Source organism: Mytilus edulis, chromosome 1 (assembly GCF_963676685.1).
Source record: "Mytilus edulis chromosome 1, xbMytEdul2.2, whole genome shotgun sequence".
Classification (NCBI taxonomy): domain Eukaryota; kingdom Metazoa; phylum Mollusca; class Bivalvia; order Mytilida; family Mytilidae; genus Mytilus; species Mytilus edulis.
Genome location: NC_092344.1, coordinates 119,984,308 through 120,004,192, shown reverse-complemented (window position 1 = coordinate 120,004,192; position 19,885 = coordinate 119,984,308). Strand labels below are relative to the sequence as shown.

At 31.6% G+C, this 19,885-nt stretch overlaps 1 protein-coding gene across 1 annotated transcript in view; it reads left to right on the top strand.

Annotated features, from left to right (window-relative positions):
- Positions 1-68: 68 nt before the first annotated feature.
- The window catches only part of LOC139503541 (dentin sialophosphoprotein-like), a 35,626-nt gene continuing 15,809 nt past the window's right edge, over positions 69-19,885 (top strand). The window contains exons 1-15 of the mRNA XM_071293341.1: positions 69-157; positions 4,819-4,868; positions 5,452-5,543; positions 5,926-6,098; positions 6,851-6,912; positions 7,627-7,715; positions 10,121-10,170; positions 11,084-11,245; positions 12,749-12,804; positions 13,204-13,292; positions 14,030-14,097; positions 14,701-14,735; positions 15,581-15,606; positions 16,238-18,392; positions 18,975-19,006. Coding sequence (XP_071149442.1) covers positions 155-157; positions 4,819-4,868; positions 5,452-5,543; positions 5,926-6,098; positions 6,851-6,912; positions 7,627-7,715; positions 10,121-10,170; positions 11,084-11,245; positions 12,749-12,804; positions 13,204-13,292; positions 14,030-14,097; positions 14,701-14,735; positions 15,581-15,606; positions 16,238-18,392; positions 18,975-19,006 — 3,142 coding nt within the window. The 5' untranslated portion in view covers positions 69-154. The remainder of the gene's footprint in view (positions 158-4,818; positions 4,869-5,451; positions 5,544-5,925; positions 6,099-6,850; positions 6,913-7,626; positions 7,716-10,120; positions 10,171-11,083; positions 11,246-12,748; positions 12,805-13,203; positions 13,293-14,029; positions 14,098-14,700; positions 14,736-15,580; positions 15,607-16,237; positions 18,393-18,974; positions 19,007-19,885) is intronic.

Here is a 19,885-nt window from a genome sequence, read left to right as displayed (position 1 = left end):
ACGTTCGATTGATTAAGACGAGAAAAACAAAAACAAAAAAATCCGGATTTTCTCTACTATTCGGTTAGCGAGTCCGGTGTTTCGAATTTTCTGAGAATGGCGGAAATTTGAAAATGGGGAAAATAATCGTAAACTGTAAAGAGCTTATAAAATCATGGTAATTAGATCTACAACCTTAACAATGCGGTGTCACACAAACAAGAAAACGGAAATGATTGTTCTAACTTCTAGTAGAGTTTTACTTCATACGTGAGCTAAACATCTGTTTATTTTATTTGATAAAATATATTCCAGTCAAATTTTGAAATGAAGGCAACAGTACTTGTATACCGTATATGTGTTTAACCCATCAGATAATAAAAAAGAACCTCACAAAAGTTATGTCCAAATAAACAATAAAACTTCTCACAATTCTACATCTACAGTAATGGTATCCATTTATAAAAAAAAAACAACCTTGTAAAGTTATATGGTAATAATTTTTTGAAAAAATATTGTTTTAGTTGAAATGATTGGACATTTTTGGAGTGAAAACTCACTTTATGACTAGAAAGAAATTGATAACAACTGCCATATTCCTGACTTGGTACAGGACTTTTTAAGAAAACATGTTTGGTTGAACCTGGTTTTATGGCTAGTCAAACATCACGCTTTAATAATGGCAATGTTAAAATCACTGGTATTATGGACAACATTACATGATAGGAATACATTACTAATTACAAATAAATGCAAGAACACTCGGGACAGTGAAATACATAAATAAATTATGAAATTGGACATTTCATCATGTTAACCACAGAATAACAATGAACATGTAAGCTTAATTTATGACAGCGTTATCTTTGATAATAGAGTTATGAACTGTGAGTCACACGAATGTGTCAACGCTGCAAAAAGGGACATCACAGGGTCTGGAAAAAGGGGGATGTGTTCTTCATTTCTATATTCAAAACTAATCATGTCATTTTTCTCTATTCTCTATAATTTTTTCACCCTATTATTCTCTATTTTATAATTTAATGACCTGATTTTCTCTGGTCTTCAATTTTGGGCCAGTACAGTTCTCCCTATTCTCTAAACTCCTTCCAGAGTGCACAGTAAACAGCAAAAGATTCACTTTAATTGAACTTTGACTCTGTAGTTTAGTTTAGTTTAAACATATTTATTTATAGTGGATTGGGAAATAAGTTTTGCAACTTACATTAATCCCTTTCAACTTTGCGGGTGCGAGTGCTGCTTTGTAGCGGCATTAGCCTGTTCTTTTTCGAAATCTACAAGGGTGTCTTTAATGTGCACGAGATATTGTTCTCTCTTAACACGGGTCAGCAATTTATCGTCCCCTTCTGACAGACTATAATTGTTCCTCCAGACCATACTCGCAGATGGTGTAGAGGGACAGCCAAAAATTCAGTCCCTGAAATTTTCGTCCCAAACGGGAAATGAACCAGGAATCTTTGTGTTAGTAGTCTGATGCACTAACCACTACACCACGGCTATCTTAATGGATGGTGATAAAAAAAAAATGTTTAATTAAATAGATTTTGATTTATGTTCTAATTATTTTAGAATAGTACAGTACGGGTAAGGACTTATTTTTATGGATGTCTTAATCCGTCTAGATGTCAGACTGGTCGGACAGTTGTCCCAGTGTAATAAACACCTGCTGTGCAATATCCAAGTGGAAGGTCGTAAATCAATCTGTACCAGCTTGATTAGAATTAAATTTTACCTGTACAGATATATTAGTATTTATGGAGGATAGATAAATGTAAAATATTGTTTTGTATTCAAAGAGAAAGAATTAAAATTAAAATTAAATATAAGAAATAAAATTAAAATTAAATATAAGAATAAAAATTAAAATTAAATATAATTTTTTTTTTTTATAATTTGAAAATGAAATAAAGACGATTTTTAACAATATATTGTGTTGCCAATTATTTCAATAGTTTTGTGCCAATAAACTATTTTGTATTTGTATTTGTAAACCGTAAATATTTCATCTAATTCAAAATAATAAGCCTAATAACGACCAAGACTGTTTTCAATAGAAGTTTAAATCAAATTGTTGAGACTTCAATCCCGTAAATTATACGAGTTTTCGTTGATGGTTATATTATTTCCCGCTTTTAACGTCCTGTTCCTTTATATGTTATTATAAGAAACTCAATTTTAAGTATAAGGCCAACATATCGTATTTATGAAATATGTATAGGCATTGTGAATTAAGTTATTTTCCTTTTGATACAACTTTCCCCGTCGGAGCCTCTACATCTATTCACACCTGTCAATCATTTCTCGCAAGTGAAACATTTGGTCAGACGGATCACTCGTGCTTTCTATTTTGACATATTTCCCGGTAATCTCTTTGAAAGTCAAACAATTGGTGTCCTTTAATACAATATTTATAACGCCGAGATCATATTTCGATTCCTATTTTTTTTATTTCATTTAAAATTGTTGACACTCGAGATAATATGCCTTTCTATTTTCATGTCTGAAATTTTTTATGAAAATCGCCGGTGTTATAAATATATTTTACAAATTGTATCAAATCCTACACGAAAATCAAAGTTTAACCTTATATAGTTTATTGACAAAATGCACATTTATACCCCAATGGGGTTGAAGTCTAGTCGTACTAGTCATGATCAGCTGTCTTTACTTTTTCGTCGTACTTCTAGTCATTCTAAAGCTCGCGCAGTCAGTATCGATGTTGTATTATTTCCGAAGTTTAAAGGAGGTCTCCAAATAGATTATTTAAATGGGAATTCGGGAAATGACTGATAAAAATAAAACAAAAAATAGTTAAAGAAGACTAAATCGTGTTTTGATTATACATGTATGTAAATCGATTAAATTTCTATTCTGGTAAATTGATCAAGAGCCTCAAACCATGGAAGTAATATCTAAATATTACTTCCATGCTCAAACTAAAGCACAATACTGTCAATCATTCCACATCAAATTTAATCATGAATGAATTTTCCCACGGTCGGTCAGTAAGGTCACCTGTGTTTACTGTTACGACGTTTCCCGACATATAAAAATCTCGTGCAGTGGACAAATCGATCTTTAATATCTTTTATTAGCATTCAATGTTATTGTGAGTGGAGTCAAGTTAAAGTTCAACCACGTGCACACGCTGTTGATCACTGATATGTGTATCATGTAATTGTCTTTTCATGGCAATTTTTTATAACATACAAGTTTCCTTTTTCACATGGATTGTGCGTAAATTAATATTATGCAATTAAGTTCGGGATTTCGGGATTAACCCTTTCGGGATCTGGGAATTCTTTTTTCGCGATGTCAGGATTTAAATTTATTTAAATTCGGAACCTTGGGACTTCGTGTTTTTAAGCCCAGGATTTCGAGATCCGGACCCCTTTATCCCCCTACCCCCAAAAGCAGATCAATTATATTAATTTAGCATAATGAACAAACACGGAAATCTTAAAATAAACTTATGCCCGGGAAGAATCAATATTTTCTTATAGTGTTATTATTTGCGTTCTATTTTAGTTATACATCTCCAACTTTCGGACAATATTTGTTTACAGTAAAAAGTAAAAACTACAAAGAATCATCAAGCTACTAATAATATACAAGTATTGCTCACTGTAATTATTTTTATCTCGGAACTGACACAACACAGACTGAATATTAAATACAAATTATAGAAATATTTTGCATGTGACCGCGTCAAACTAAAACGTATGCATCAGCACTTAAGACAGCATTCTGCTAATCAATGGATTTACGTGGAAAATAAATCAGTAAAATAAAAATAACCGTAAGCTTCAAGAAATAGAATACATGTAAAAATATATTTGTTTAAAAAATTTATGCAAACAAATAAGAAAAAGATACAAAAAAAAAAACAAACGAAAAGGAACATAAAATAAAAATAATTTTTAGGAACAAAGAAGATAAATAACAGTTGAAATATCAAAACCATAATTAACAAAAATAGGCTATTTTTATTAAACAAAGTTTTCTTCAGTACTTCACCTGTAAAAATATTTTATGTCAAATACGATGTAGAACTAATATTATCAATAAAGTGACTGAGAGGTTAAAATTACAGGTAATCTGATTCTGAAATCAGTGAACCGTAATTCTAGCAAGATGGATTAAGATGAAAGGACCATTCACACCTGGATCTGTTGATTAATGACCATACTACCTACCATAAAAATGTCGGATTATTCATATCCGACTAGACGGATTAAGACATCCATAAAAATAAGTCCCTACCCGTACTGTACATGCATATATGTACATGTACATATAAAATTTATAAATTAACCATTAAATTGAGTCAATAATGCATTTAGAAGGTTTTTTTATTGTTCAGTTACATTAGTTCACTGATGGAAATGCTCCAATTTTGAGTAACATTTTTTAGCCCTGATTCCCATTCACACAATGTCAATTTTCCCAATGAATTTAATCATTTTGCCCTGATTTTTAAGATAATAAAACTGATTTATTCTTTAAAACAAAATGTTTACCATTCTAAAAAATTTAAAAAGTGTATATTTATTATTAAATAGTTTTTATGGTGAATAATATTCTTTATATAAATCACTTAATAATTTAGTACTATTGGTTCAGGATTCCTAATTAATTATTCATTTGAAATGCATATTTTACATATTTATATTTATATATAACGGAAATAAATTATTGATAATGTCAGCATATACAATAATATTTATGTACACAGTAATATACATGTATTCATAGTAAAAAAAAAATTATACCTTAGCCATTGTTTTTTTTAAATTTTAACTATTTTCTTTTCTAAAGGCAGGGAAAGATTTCTTTGTGAATCCACTGAAGAGGAAGAACAGAGGCTTGTAAGTTTGATACTATGTTTATATCATTGTTTGTGATCTGATGAATATTATAAATAAAAACTTTCATTGCATGAACATGTTACAGAGATACTGAGATCAGGTCTCAGTGAGCTTGATTCACATATGAACATTATTATAGTCTTACAGAATAAAGAATGTTTCCCAAACTTGTACCATGTTCTTTACTGGTATGACAAAAAACTTGACACCAGACAAGTTAAGAGTTTCAACATATTTAAGTTTGACCTTTATAATAAAAAAAATCAAGAATATCTTACTTTATAGCATGTATAGATTAAGTGTTGTTTGCTTTAAAATTCCAGGGGCACTACTTTTCATGATGAGAATAAATTAGAAATATATCTAATAGGAAGGTTCTTCAAATTGCATCATTCAGGATAAAGTTAATATGAATGCCAGTGAAAAAAGTATGCTGGATAGGTAACCTTCATGACATACATGTACATAGCTGAAAGAGTTGTTTAAATTATTCCTCAAAATTCAGAGAGATGGGTGCGCTCCTAGCAAATTATAATTAGACCTGGTTTTAATAACTATTATTTCACAATTATTTACTTTACAGGAGATCTGGAAGACCAGTGCTAAAATCTGGTAAAGTAATCAACAGAGATAAAGATGGATTCGAAAAAATAGATGATTATTTTTCTGAATCAGGTTGGTAGAAACAGTTACAGACCTGTGGTACTGTCTTAGTGGTACTACTTACAATAAAAAATGTAGTGTTAATTCATATATTAACTTTACGGTAGTTACTTATTTAACAAAGTATGACAGTGTGTTTTGCTAGGAAACTTTTATGCTTTATTAAAAAATAAAGAAATTTAAATATTGTTCAGGTTACATGTCCCTAGTATTGACTTTTTAATTGCCTGCATAAAGTTGGACAGTAAATTGGTAGGAAAATCTAGATTTGAATAACACTATGACATTGTGTTTCTTTATATTGTTGAACATAAAGGTATAGTAGGAAAGTTCTTTGTCAAAAAGGATTTGATCATGAATTAAGTTAACAAAAACTTAATCTATTTACATGTAGATGTTGAGTCCAGCTTGAGTTTACACAGATCATCTATAGAGTCTCACAAGTTGGCTAAAGATGTTGAAGATGACAGAATTGTCCAAAGTCAGCCTGCCCCTATCAGTCGCATGTCAACTAGAAATAGGAACACTTCCTCATACAGATCTGGTGTCTCCTCTGTCAATTCTAAGGTAACTAAAAATACAAAGCCTGCCCCTATCAGTTGCATGTTTACTAGAAATAGGAACATAAGGTAACTAAAAGCACAAAATGAGTTTATCCCTTGTAGTAACATGGCTTCAACAAAAAGAAACTCTTAGTTTGTTAATTACAGACCTGTTCAGTGGTAGTGTGTAAAAGATAATCGTTTATCTTATCAAAAGCTTTAACAATGCACTGCTATTTAATTATTGTATTCCCGAACTCTTATTCGCAGACAGGTTTTTCTTATGCTGTGACCACAACCACAAGAATAATTGTTAGAACTGCACAGAGCAAGCATGAGGGAAAATAACTTGATTAAAAGAATGTAAACAAACATGCACTGCATTAAGAATAATGTAAATTGATTCACCAAATAATTTAACAACTGCTACATCAAAGTTCAATTAACAAATTTAAACACATGGACATTTGAAAAAATATCATTGCTCTATCAAATACTTCTTATTCATGTGCTCCATGATTCTGAGATAATTTTTAGATAGTTCACAATCTGGTTATGCACTGGCATCTTATCAGAAAGCTAATTAGTTAGTTATCAAGAATCGCTAAATGAAATATTTTGTGCTAATTGTACATTATAAGTTTGTAATTTTTTTTTAAAACATGCAAAGACGAATTAATTTAGATTGTATGCATGCATTAATTCAATAATTTCCTTTACATTATAATACAAGAAACTTATTTCATATGACTTTAAACACATTTCATTTGATTTCAGGTTTCTAGCAGTACCAGTAGTTATAACCCTGTGGGATGGTTACACAATAAAAATTATGGAAGGTAAAGAATATAATGGTTAAAAGTAGTAGTATTTGTATTAAATGAGTAATATGTACAATGTAACACAAGAAAATCCTGTCTTGGGCAACAGGCTTTAGGTCTTCAAAAATAAAGAAACTTCCTGTTTATTTCAAGAGGATGAATACTAACCATGTGCAGAATTGATTGTGAATATATGTATCGGACAATGGGAATTTTTATCAATTTAGGTTTTTACCTCATCAGTCCACTCCTCATTATTGTTATTGCCCTTGAATCACAATATTTACTTATTTTATGGTATTTTTTCTGGAAACTATAGAGGATAAAACCTACCTTGCAAGACACTCATGGGTAGACAAGATCATTAAACACCCCCTAGCAGTAGTTGTAGAATATATAGTAAAATGAAATAGCAAAAATGATGGGAGCTGATAAAACATACATGGGACCCAGGGAAGACAACTTGATGAATTTACTAATATGGCCTTATGGGTGGGTATGATTGCATTTTTATACTGTATACAGGTCTCTTGAATTGTTTAATTGGGAGGTGATGTTATTTTCATGGTTGCATTGTATGTTTATGGGGGAAGATTCAATGGTAGATTGGAGGGGCTTGGATCTGAAAAAAATTAGTAAAACATCATCAAAAATTAAAAATTTACGTGTGAAGATGCATATAAATTTTTTATTTCATGAGCATGAATAAAATTAATGGTTATTGTGCTACAGGAGGACAGGTTTAGATATTAAAGCAGGGAAGAATATTCGGAAGCGACCTGATGGATTTGAAGTGTTTGAAGATTATTGGTCTGAATCAGGTAATCTTATACACATAGAGATTCTACTGTTATTTTAGTACATTAATAGCTACTTCAGTTTGGTATTTCATAACTCTGTTAGAAGAGTGTAAGCTTAAAAGTTTGATCCCCTGTGATTAAGTCTAACTATGGAAGCAAAATATAAAAACAAGGGTGTGTGGTATGATTGCCATAAAGACACCCACCACCAAAGTTCAAATGAAGTGAATACAGCAGTGTTTTCCATTCGGCATTTAAGCCGGGTTTGCCGACCACCTTCTTTTGAAAGCCGACCACCTTTCGATTTTAGGAGGTGGTCGGCTTTTTTTTCAAATTCCGGATTTTTTTCGGTTCCGTACCGTTAAAATTTGAATACTAATCGCGCCTCGCTGATTTGTTTTCATTGACAAAGATGGCGTCCAATCGTCAAATTTCAATGTTTTCTTTTATCAATCGGGGGAAAAGAAAGGTAGATGACGATGATGATAAAGAAAATACCAGACCAAATAAAATAAATAAAATAGATAGTAATGTTGAAGTTGTGGAAGTTGTGGAAGTTGAACAAAAACCAACCAAACAACGTAAAAGACACGCAAGTGAAGACAAATACGAGCAAGACTTCAAATGGCTCATTGTCACAGCGGAAGGTTATTACTGTTCTGTGTGCCAAAAATACGGTACAAAAGCTAGAAATAGGACAGAAATCTGGATTGAAACTTAAAATCTGGGGAAATTTAAAAAAGAGACATATTTTGATAAATAATATCAAAAAGTGTGGACAAAGAAACAAAGAGCTTAAGTCTGTTGTTGTAAAATCCATGCTAATGCATAAAATTGTGAATGAAAGAAGGGAGAAAAGAGACAAATTGTTGAAAAAAATCAAATCAAAGAATATTTGACAATTATTAACTGTAATATGACTACTTTTGTTTATGTTTGTTCAACTCAATTAAATGTGAATATTATACTAATCTTCATTTTTGTGACCCCCATGTGCACCCGAAGTAAGTAAAAAAAAACATGGTTGGACATTTAAAAAAAAACCCGGTTGCAAGTGATTTTTTTAAAACACCCACCTTACCTTGGTGAAAAAAGGAAAACACTGTACAGGCAATTATAGGCAACCGTAAGGCCTTCAACCATGAGGAAAACCCATACCACATCCAATAAAAAAAAGTATGATTTATTTGACACAGGTGATCCGTGAATAACTGGCCTATCCGTATGTAGTACTAATATCATAGCTTTCATCAGTTATATACAGAGACAGATAAACATTATTGATATACTTTTGTGTACATTTCTCCAAAAGACCATCAAAAACCACCATTAAGTGAATTTGTTAGTGAAGGTTTTACAAGGAAATATATGTTGTGAAAATCTATGGATGGTACCAGCAGGATTCGAACACGCAATCGATTATCTCAGGATCTAAAGGCAGCGCTCTAACCAACTGAGCCAAAGAAGATCTTCCCTAACTCAACTAGTTAGACTACCTTTATATCTCCAGGTCTACAACACTCTTCCCCCTTTTCTTTTTCGGGCTGCGTACCATCCATCCGAGCAACTCACAGGTCCACTACTGTACAATCCGAGACTTCTACTCGGAATCTCTCTGGCCAGTTCCCTAGATGTCACCTAGAATTGTCATGGTATCCTATGACCGGCTGGCCAAACCTCATGACCAAATCTAACATCTCACTGCCAGGCAATGTTATTTACAATTTTTGTACCAGTAGCAGATGCTTGCAGCGCCATTGTTGTGAAAATCTATGCTTGTTATTCGGTGTGAGCCAAGGCTCCGTGTTGAAGGCCGTACATTGACCTATAATGGTTTACTTTTTTAAAATTGTTATTTGGATGGAGATTTGTCTCATTGGCACTCACACCACATCTTCCTATATCTATCTACTTGTATGATTTTACACATGATAGCCAAGTTGAAAATTTTCGTCACAATTTTCTCAGGAACTACAATACAAGGATTTCTGAAATTTGGTTTCAGGGTTCATATAAGTCAGCTATACTGTGTGATGCGTTTTCAGATTCATCACTCGACAACTTCCTGTTTACCGACACTTGTATGATTTTACACATGATAGCCAAGTTGAAAATTTTCATCACATTTTTCTCAGGAACTACAATTCAAGGATTTCTGAAATTTGGTTTCAGGGTTCATATAAGTCAGCTATACTGTGTGATGCGTTTTCAGACTCATCACTCGACAACTTCCTGTTTACCAAACTCTTGCATATTTTTACACTTAATATTATCCACTTGCGACGGGGTATCATCAGTGAGCAGTAGCTCGCAGTTTCACTTGTTATATTTCCTTTAAAGAAAGTAATATTCTGAAGATTTAAAAATATCTCTTTTCACTTTAATTTGTTGATATAATGCTAACAGTTTATTATATATTTGTGTAGATGCTGACAGTTTGATGATATCCAGGAATAGTGCATGTGATACTCCTGAGGTAAAAGTCTTTTAATTCAGATTGCATAAACAAATACCAAAATACTACAGTGTGTATTATATAGAAATGAGGAGATGTGGTATGATAATGATTGCCAATGGGATAACTATCCACCAATGTTCAAATGAAGTGGATGTAAGCAGTTATAGGCAACTATTTGGCCTTCAACAATGAGAGAAACCCATAACACATTGTCTATTCACTTTCTTTAAATAACAAAATAGTGGATACTAAGAGATATGGACTTTGTCCAACACTATATATGCAAAATCTTAATTTCAACATCTTTTTTTTTAATTCTTGATTAAAATGATAATTTAAAAAACTTGCTCAGCAACAACTTTGTTACTCAATTGCTTTGAAAAGAGTAAGTAAGTTTGATTTGTTCTATGGCATTGAATAGACAAAATGTAAAGATTTATAATACCTTTGATAGAGACAACACATATTTCATTGTCATTGGAAATGGATTCCAATAGTTTAGAAAATACATAAATTATGTGTGCAAAAAAACCCAAAAAAAATCAATTCAATTGAAACAGAACATCCAACTATCTGCAAGTAAACACTTGAATGTTATGAATGCAGTTTAAAAAATCAGTCACCAAAAGATTATTTTTTCTACCTAAAAAAGTTATTAGCAAGTATTGTTTTGTCCTGTAAACATCCATGGGTTTGAAAGATATTATGTAAAAAAATATATTATATAAAGAATGCATTCAATATTTGTCCATTTTCACATATATAACAAATATCCATCTATCAGCTCTCTTTTTCTGTATTTTAATCTCCACTAATTTATTTCACTTTCATTTTAACTTTTAATTTAGGTAAGGAGTTGATATTTTAGAATACATTATAAACAGGTTTTAAAATATGTTCTATGCAAAGTATTTTTTTATTATATCTCAAGGTAACATCAGAATTGTACAAATCCTCTATAGAGCCCAAAAATGCCAAAGTTGTGGAGGATGATAGAATTGTCCAAAGTCAGCCTGTTCCTAACAGTCACATGTCTATTAGAAATAGAAACACTTCATCTTACAGATCTGTCGGCTCCTCTGTCAATTCTAAGGTAACTCAAAAACAGTGAGAACGGCTCTGTTAGACCCATTGATACATAGAATCAGGGCTCACACTACTTCAGAATTATAGGGAGAAGTGACTTCTCTTTTTGAAACTGATAGGGAGAAGTGGTGAGATTTGAAAGAGAAGTGCTCATTCGTGCGGTGCGCTACAATGTTTGGATTTTACAATAGTATAAAGGGCCATATGTAAATAATGTTCTTTTTTTATATTGTTCAATTCATATCTGAGTAAAAAAAATACAATTAAAGTAACATTTGAAATTAAAAGTTGTTTAAGTTTTACTAAGGTTCTTGTGAGAAACTTATTCCAACTAAATATCTAGCACTAAAAAAAAAAATTATTTTAAAAAATGTAAAGAAATTATAATATATCATTATTACAATTTAATTAAAAATTATCTTGTGTATGAAACTCAGTGTTTCTCATAAAAAAAATATAAAAGTTATTAAGCTGGGCCATAATATATTGAAATTAGTATAATAGTCTCAGAGTTAAGCAACTTTAATCAATAGTTTGAAACAATCCATAAAAAAATATAGGGAATTATATACACCAATCAATTAGATGTAATTAAAAGTCTCTTAATGTGTGTGGAATGCGTAATTTTTCCCTTTGGGATCAATATTCTTCTGTCCATGCGTCCGTAGTAATTATTGTAAAAATACGGATTTCGATCATAGCTGGTCCGGTTCAGATCCGTAGTTTAGAAATAGGTCAATGGCGGACGAATGCAAGAAAATTTACAAAAATAAACGATGTTTGACAAGTTATTTGAAAAGGAACATGACGTTTTTAATTCAATAAATGGATAAAACATTTACTGGAGGCAACTTTTATCACGTTTAAATGAAGTAACAAACTTATTTTGCCGCCGAAATTTAGGTTGATTTACGTTTTCGAGTAACAAGCACCGGAACTTGCGAAAATGCATGAAGTGATAAAAAGTTGTATTTTTATCAAATAACCTGCTACACACTGCGAAGACAATGCTTCAACCTCTTTTCTAAAGATAATGAATCGTTTATGTCTGAATTTCTTTAATTATCAATAAAAAATTGATGTTTCATCAACTTGGTAAAAATTGAAAATGTCCGATGACGGAAGCGACTGAAAGCGAGTATCGTCAAGAACAGGGCGACTTGATTTCGCTTTTGGGGGTCGGGGAAAGCGAAGTGACGGTCGGGAAGGCGACTTCTTCGCCCAAGTCGCCTGGTAGCGTGAGCCCTGAGAATTACATAATTTCAACAGTTACAATATAGAAACATTTAATTGTAGTGCTAACATTAGTTTGATAGAATGTACTCTAGTTTTATTCTGCTCAGACATGTTCAATACTCCACTATTTAGATGGACCTAAAATAAAATGATAACCAAACATTACCTTGATGAAGTTGATAAATTTTCACTGCAACTATTAAGTTTTATTATAAATTGTCCACACCTGGTAACCTATATTTTATTAATCTAAGTCTTTTATTATCTTCATCAGGTATCCAACAGTAGCTATAATCCAGTTGGATGGTTGCATAATAAAAACTATGGAAGGTATGTTCAGATTTTGTTTAATGTATGTTATTTTTTTTTTACACAAAAAATCAATACACAATGTGACTTTCTTGCAAGATATACATTATAGAGCTTATATGAATTTTATTTATTTTTTGTTTCCTTACATGTTTGCAAATTTATTAGGTTACATAAATAGCAGTAGAGTTTATAACTCATTTTGTTAATTCCTGTGATAGTGTATCAATGATCTCAACTTAGTACTTATTTGGCCTTTTTAACTTTTTTTTATTCAAGCCTTACTGATGAGTCTTCTGTAGACAAAATGTGCATCTGGCGTAAATACCAATTTCAATCCTGGTAATTATAATGAGTTTATTAACAATTGCACAGATAACATGTCATAATTAATTAAAAAGACATTATTTTTCAATGTAGAAGGACAGGTAAAGATATTAAAGCAGGAAAAGTTATTCGTAAGAGACCTGATGGATTTGAGGAGTTTGATGATTACTGGTCAGAATCTGGTAAGTCACAACATTTTATATAGTCATGTCAAAAATACAATTTGGGAGTGGGACTTTTAAAAACGATGTGTGTAGCTTCATGAGGGGTTCACTCCCCTAAATGTACCTCTGCACAAAGTAAAATAAGAGGTGTATAAATAAATGTACAAATTAGTGTGAAGTACAAGTTATGGTTAATTAATTGATTGATGGCTGTTTAACATCCTGTTACAAGTATTACATATATATATATATATATTATATAATCATGAGAATAGCCACGAGAATAACATGTTTATATACACTCATCTTTGTTCAAGACTGATTGGCACACCCAGTTAGCTTTCAAACTATCGATACTTCATCAACAGTCTGCTGAAAGATTTGCCATCTTACTTCAACAGATTTCTGAATTTCCCCCCAAAAAACCTGTCATTCTGCTTACTCAAAAACAGCATATGCCAGGCAGAAAATTTGTATAATAGTTCTTGGTTTGTATAACCTTCTTCACTCAAGTCTGTTATACTTTACCACTAGACCACTGAAATAGATAGCACCATCATGTATGTTTTATAAAACAAAATATGTGTTAATATTTTGTACACCATAAATAAGGTCAACAATATTTAAGCATATAATGAACAAATGACCAAGTGGAATCAAGAAAAAGATTTTATGGTACAAGTCTTATTTGTAGTTGTTTTTTGTATGGTGAGTTGGTGATCAATTTTTAAATCATTTGTTTTATTTATTTACAGAGGCAGATAGTTTAATGTTATCCAGAATAAATGATAAAACAATAGAAACACCCATTGTCCCTTCCAAGGTAGGTAGCATTGTACTTTGAATATCGATTTCCTTGTTGAAGATCGTACCTTTACCTATAATGGTTTACTTTTATGACTTGGATAGAGAGTTGTCACATTGGCACTCATACCACATCTTCCTATGTCTATTTGATACTATATGTTTAAATCATTTAAGATCACTCCAATTTTCTTTTTTTACAAATCTTAATATGATTAAAACCTTTGTTCTTCAAAGATTTGATTCAATTATAATATATATTTTATATCAAGATCGACAGCAGACCAAAATCTTGAAACATTGTGGAAAATATAAGCTCTCTTGACTTTAAAAGCCTTTTTTAAATTTTTGAAATGATATTTTTTGTACTTCACACTTTTTTTCCTTGTCAAGTTTACACTGAAAACATTATGCTAATCGAAAATTACAATGGCCACTACTGTTCCTAGTGTGAATAATTTAAAATAATATCAGATGGTTTAGTCAAAGATTAACATCAGCACTTACCATATAATTATAAAGCCCTCTATTTAAAATGATCATTCTAACATCTTGTACGTCTATCAATATAGATTTAGCTGATGCAGTAACAACTAAGCTAACATACAAATTTATTTTCCAGGATTTAAAGCATACCCAGGACTCTGAATCAGATATGTAAGTTTATTAATGCTTTTCTATGGTTACATTGATCAAACCATCTTAATTTCATGGCACAAGGATGAAAAGCAGGATTTATGTATAGAATTACAAAATCATTGAATTTTTTTTTTCAAATCAGTACAAGTTTACCAAATTTTAAAAACTATAATCTTAAATATGATGCTATCTGAAGTGGTTTTCTTATAGATTATGTTATGGATGTGATGCTATATTTTTTTTTAAACAAGATGGTATTTCAATTTCCCCTGTTTACCAGGATGCTAAGTGAAATATCTGGGGAGAACACTGCTTTCAGCTATTTTTAACCGGATTTTTGTGACAAAAATGTCGGTTATTGATTTGGGGATGGGCGGGCTGGCGGGCGGGCGGGCCGGCAGGCGGCAATCAAATGTTGTCCGTGCATTAACTCATGAACCGTTCAACCAAAGCTTTCAAAATTTTAAGATTTCAAGATTTCGATTTTGACTTTTACCGTTCAGGAGTTATGGTTCTTGAAAGATCGTAAAATGGTGTTTACATTCAGGTTGTTGCATTTACTCATGAACCATTCAATCTAAGCTTTTCAAATTTTAATATGTTGATACTGATGACAAAATGGAGGTCAAATTTGATATTGACGATTTTCACTTTCACCATTCATCAGTAATGGTTCTTGTGATATAGCCAGGACACAAATAAATGTTAATAAATCCGGTTTGCTGTCGTTGTGACAGCCTCTTGTTATTATATTATGGTCACAAATATTTGATATAAATACTTAAAGATATAAATAATTGTCATTGAATGATTTATATCTTTTACAATGTTACTGAATTTAATACTGATTTTAAACATTGCAGACATCCAGAAACAACAGAATCAGAAGGTAAGGTTATTAATTGAAATCATGATAAGGTATACTAGTCTCAGAAAATATGTTTATAAAATAACATTTTCAGGTCCATTAAAATAAATGTGTCATAACTACCATTATTATCGAAATAACTTAATAGCTATAAAGTGATGTGGTATGAGTGCCTATGAACAACTCTCCATCCAAGTCACAATTTGTAAAAGTTAACCATTATCATGATTATAGGTCAAAGAACAGTCTTCAACGCGGGACTTGACTCACAGGGAACAGCAAGCTTTAAAGGTCCCCAAAAATGACTAGTGTAAAACCATTCAAACGGTAAAACCAACGATCTAATCTATATAAAAAACAAGAAACACTAATGAACCACATTAATAAACAGCAACCACTGAACATCAGGTTCCATACTTAGGACTCAAGTTCATATTTTGATACATGTATTTCCATCTGAACGTGACTTAAACAAAATTTCCTGAATAAAGATAAAGTATCCGAACTGTATGATACTGTACTGAAAACATCTCATCTTCATACATACTTACAATATATATTCCTTTTTTTGGTTCATTCTTTTAATAGTATCTGTAACTAACTAACAACATATTCCAAAAGTTTGAAACGTTTGACTTGACATTTATTACAGGTTCAACTCTTCAATCTGATTACAACTCAAGTGAGGGTAGTAGTAAGGATAATACTTACTGTGCCAAGGAAGATTCAAGAATAGCTAACTTTCTGCCACAGGTACCAGATGACAGTCCAACTAAGACTGGGCTCCAGAGTCAAACTTTGTCAGTTCTTACAGAAAAAAGCCAGATTTCCCAGGTAGTTTCACCTCAGAAGACATTGAATAAAAGTAAAAGAAAAAGTTTAACTTCAGGAAAAAATAATCTGTCAAATGATAGGGATTTGTCTGTTTACCACAAATCAAAAGAAGATGAAGGATTATTTAATAAGGATAATTTAAGTCAAGACAGTGATGCACATTCTTCTGTGGGAAAAGAAAATGTAACTCCTGAATCTAGTGAATATTCATCTCTGTCAACGGAACATTCAAGTGAACATTCTTCTCCAGGAAATGATACACCTGAATTAAGTGAACAATCACCTTCAGGTACAAAAAATAGCATGTCAGAAACAATGGGATTGACATCTAGTTCAAAGTATCATTTATCTGTTTCACAAAAATCTGTTCATGGGCAACAACATGAGGAGACATCTGACACTGAAATTCACCACTCATCTGCTGTTAAGGAAGGTTCCAACAATGATTTGTCAGAGGAAGATGTTAATGAAGGATCCAATGATTTGTCAGAGGAAGATGTTAATGAAGGATCCAATGATTTGTCAGAGGAAGAAGAGGACCAAGAAATACCAGATTATCTAGGCCAAGGTCACAAGAACCAGGAATTATTAAATAGTAAACATGAGAGTCAGGAATTATCTTCTGAAGGCGAGGAAGACTATCAGAAATCATTATCAGGACAATCAATGCAGCAATCATCTTTACATGATCAACAAGAGGAATCATTACAGGATAACCTTCCAGTTTTAAGATCAGAGGTCAAATGTAGTGTTCCTGACCTGGAATCAGTTACATCAGGAAAAAGTTTTATAAAACAAGATACGAGTGAATGTCAAGATCATACAAAACTGTCGACAGAATCAGAAAATATAACATCCTCTACAAATAATTCTATAAGAAATTATGATATTTCACCAGAATCATTAATACCATCTTCTTCACTGGCTGATAAACTACTAAATAAATCAAATAAAAAAGAATCAGAAGTGTCAACAAATAGGACGGACAACAGCAAATCTCTCCCTGAATCCTCATTGTCAGACAATACAACACACAATACAGAAACAGGAACTGAAATTCCTCACACTGAAACTAATGATGACATATATACTGAACAGAAAAATAAAACACACAATACCACTACACGGAAATCTTTTGTTTTTCCAGATCTATCTTTCGATTCTCAAGATTCAGTGATGATGGTAGATGATGACAATGATTCGGTCAAAAACAAATCTCTTAAAAACAAATCTATGAGAAAAAGGACAAAAAGTATGATCACAGTGGATAGTAGTGATTTGGATGAATCTGCCAGTAAAGGAAAAACATATAGAAAATCAACAGGGTCTATGATGATTGGCAAAAATAATAAACAAAAAAAAGGCAAACAAAAACAGAAAGACACAGCTGAAAATATTGAAGTTATGAAAAATTCTACAAAACAAAAAGATAATGATAACCAACAGTTGTCAAATGACAAATTAGAAAATACAGAAGTTTCCAATATATCTAGTTATAAACAAAAACTATCGTTGAATGAAATTAATGAAGATTTGAAGATACATGAGCAGTTGAAAGTGACTAAAAAATCTAAAGGTAAATCGACAAATCATTCTGTGACAAATACTAATACATCATTAGGGTTAAATGATAGTAATAAAAATTTGAAAAAAGATAAGCAGTCTAAAACGGCAAAAAAATCAACGAATCAATCTGTGAAAAACACTGATATTCATGATTCCAGTACTGAAGGGACAACTGAGACTAATAAAGAGGATAGTAAGGTCAAAACAAAGACCACAAAAGGAAAAAAAGGAAAGAAAGCTGCTACAGGAAACAAAAAATATGGTTTGAGATCCAGGCAGAAATCTGTGGGAAAAAAATCTTCTGATGTAATTACAAATGAATCAGAAAACACTTTGAATGAACTTACTACAGATATAGATATTCCTCTTGAGGAATCTGTGGAAGCTAAACATGATACAAGTCAAAGGTAACCTGCATTCACACAATATATTTAGAATCCGTAAAAATTTCAAAAGTAATTTATTTTAATTTGCTGTTTGCGTAATGTGCCTGTATAAATATGATATGACAGAAAGAAAAATTGATTTCAATGTATTTTGTTTACACACTTTGAAAAATGGTACTGATTAAGTAACGGTTGATAGCAAATTCAAAATTTATCGAAAACTATGAAATACCGAATATTTAGAAATTTTTGCAATATTTTAATTATTGTGTAAATTAGGGCAAGAAAGGTTCACCCAAGTTAAAGTTGTATTTTGATGATAAAAAGCATTATTTTCATGCAGCATTTCCCTGTAACAATCATCTCTATTTATTGGTTCAACAGCTCCAATGATAAAGGCATACAAAATTTTAGGATGTACAATCACTGTGAATTTTTCTAGTACATCTAATTTTTATAAGTTACTTGCAATAAACAGTAGCCTGTTTAGTTTCATTTTATTGAGTGCTTATATATAATGTTTAAACTATTAAAGGAAATTATGGAAAAGAATAATATATTTTTCTTTCATCACATTCAACTTTTTTTCTCTTTGTATTTCAGAGAACTGCAGACATCAGACACAAAGATTACTGGTAAGAATAGTACTATTTTTACTTTACAAGTTTAACAGATGGGTCGTTACATTAATATATAAAAGCTTACAAAACCTTAAAACAGACTTATTAAGAAGGGATATAGTTACAATACTGTTGTCAGGTCATTAAAGATTGCATATTTTGGTTTTAATATTGATTCACTTATAGGGTCTTTGCATCGGAACTAAACACATTTATTTAAAAAAATAGTTGTTGGCATGACACGGGTTATGTTTTTCTCATATATTTTATGATAGTATGATACTAAAACCCTCACGGAAAGGATTGTGCCTGATATTCATATGATGAAGACATAATCTTTCAATCAATTTAATTGAGGTCTGGAGCTGGCATGTCAGTTAACTGCTAGTAGTCTGTTGTTATTTATGTATTATTGTCATTTTTTTATTTTTATATGCTACATCTTCTGACATCGGACTCAGACTTCTCTTGAACTGAATTTTAATGTGCGTATTGTTATGTGTTTACTTTTCTACATTGGCTAGGGGTATAGGGGAGGGTTGAGATCTCATAAACATGTTTAACCCTGCCGCAATTTAGCGCCTGTCCCAAGTCAGGAGCCTCTGGCCTTTGTTAGTCTTGTATGATTTTTAATTTTAGTTTCTTGTGTATAATTCGGAGTTTATTATGACGTCCATTATCACTGTACTAGTATACATATTTTTTAAGGGGCCAGCTGAAGGACACCTACGGGTGGGGGAGTTTCTCGCTACATTGAAGACCCACCGATTGCCTTCGGCTGTTGTCTGCTCTATGGTCAGGTTGTTGTCGCTTTGACACATTCCCCATTTCCTTTCTCAATTTTATATATATCTGTATTATATTCATGTTTTCCTTTTCCAAATTGAGTTAACC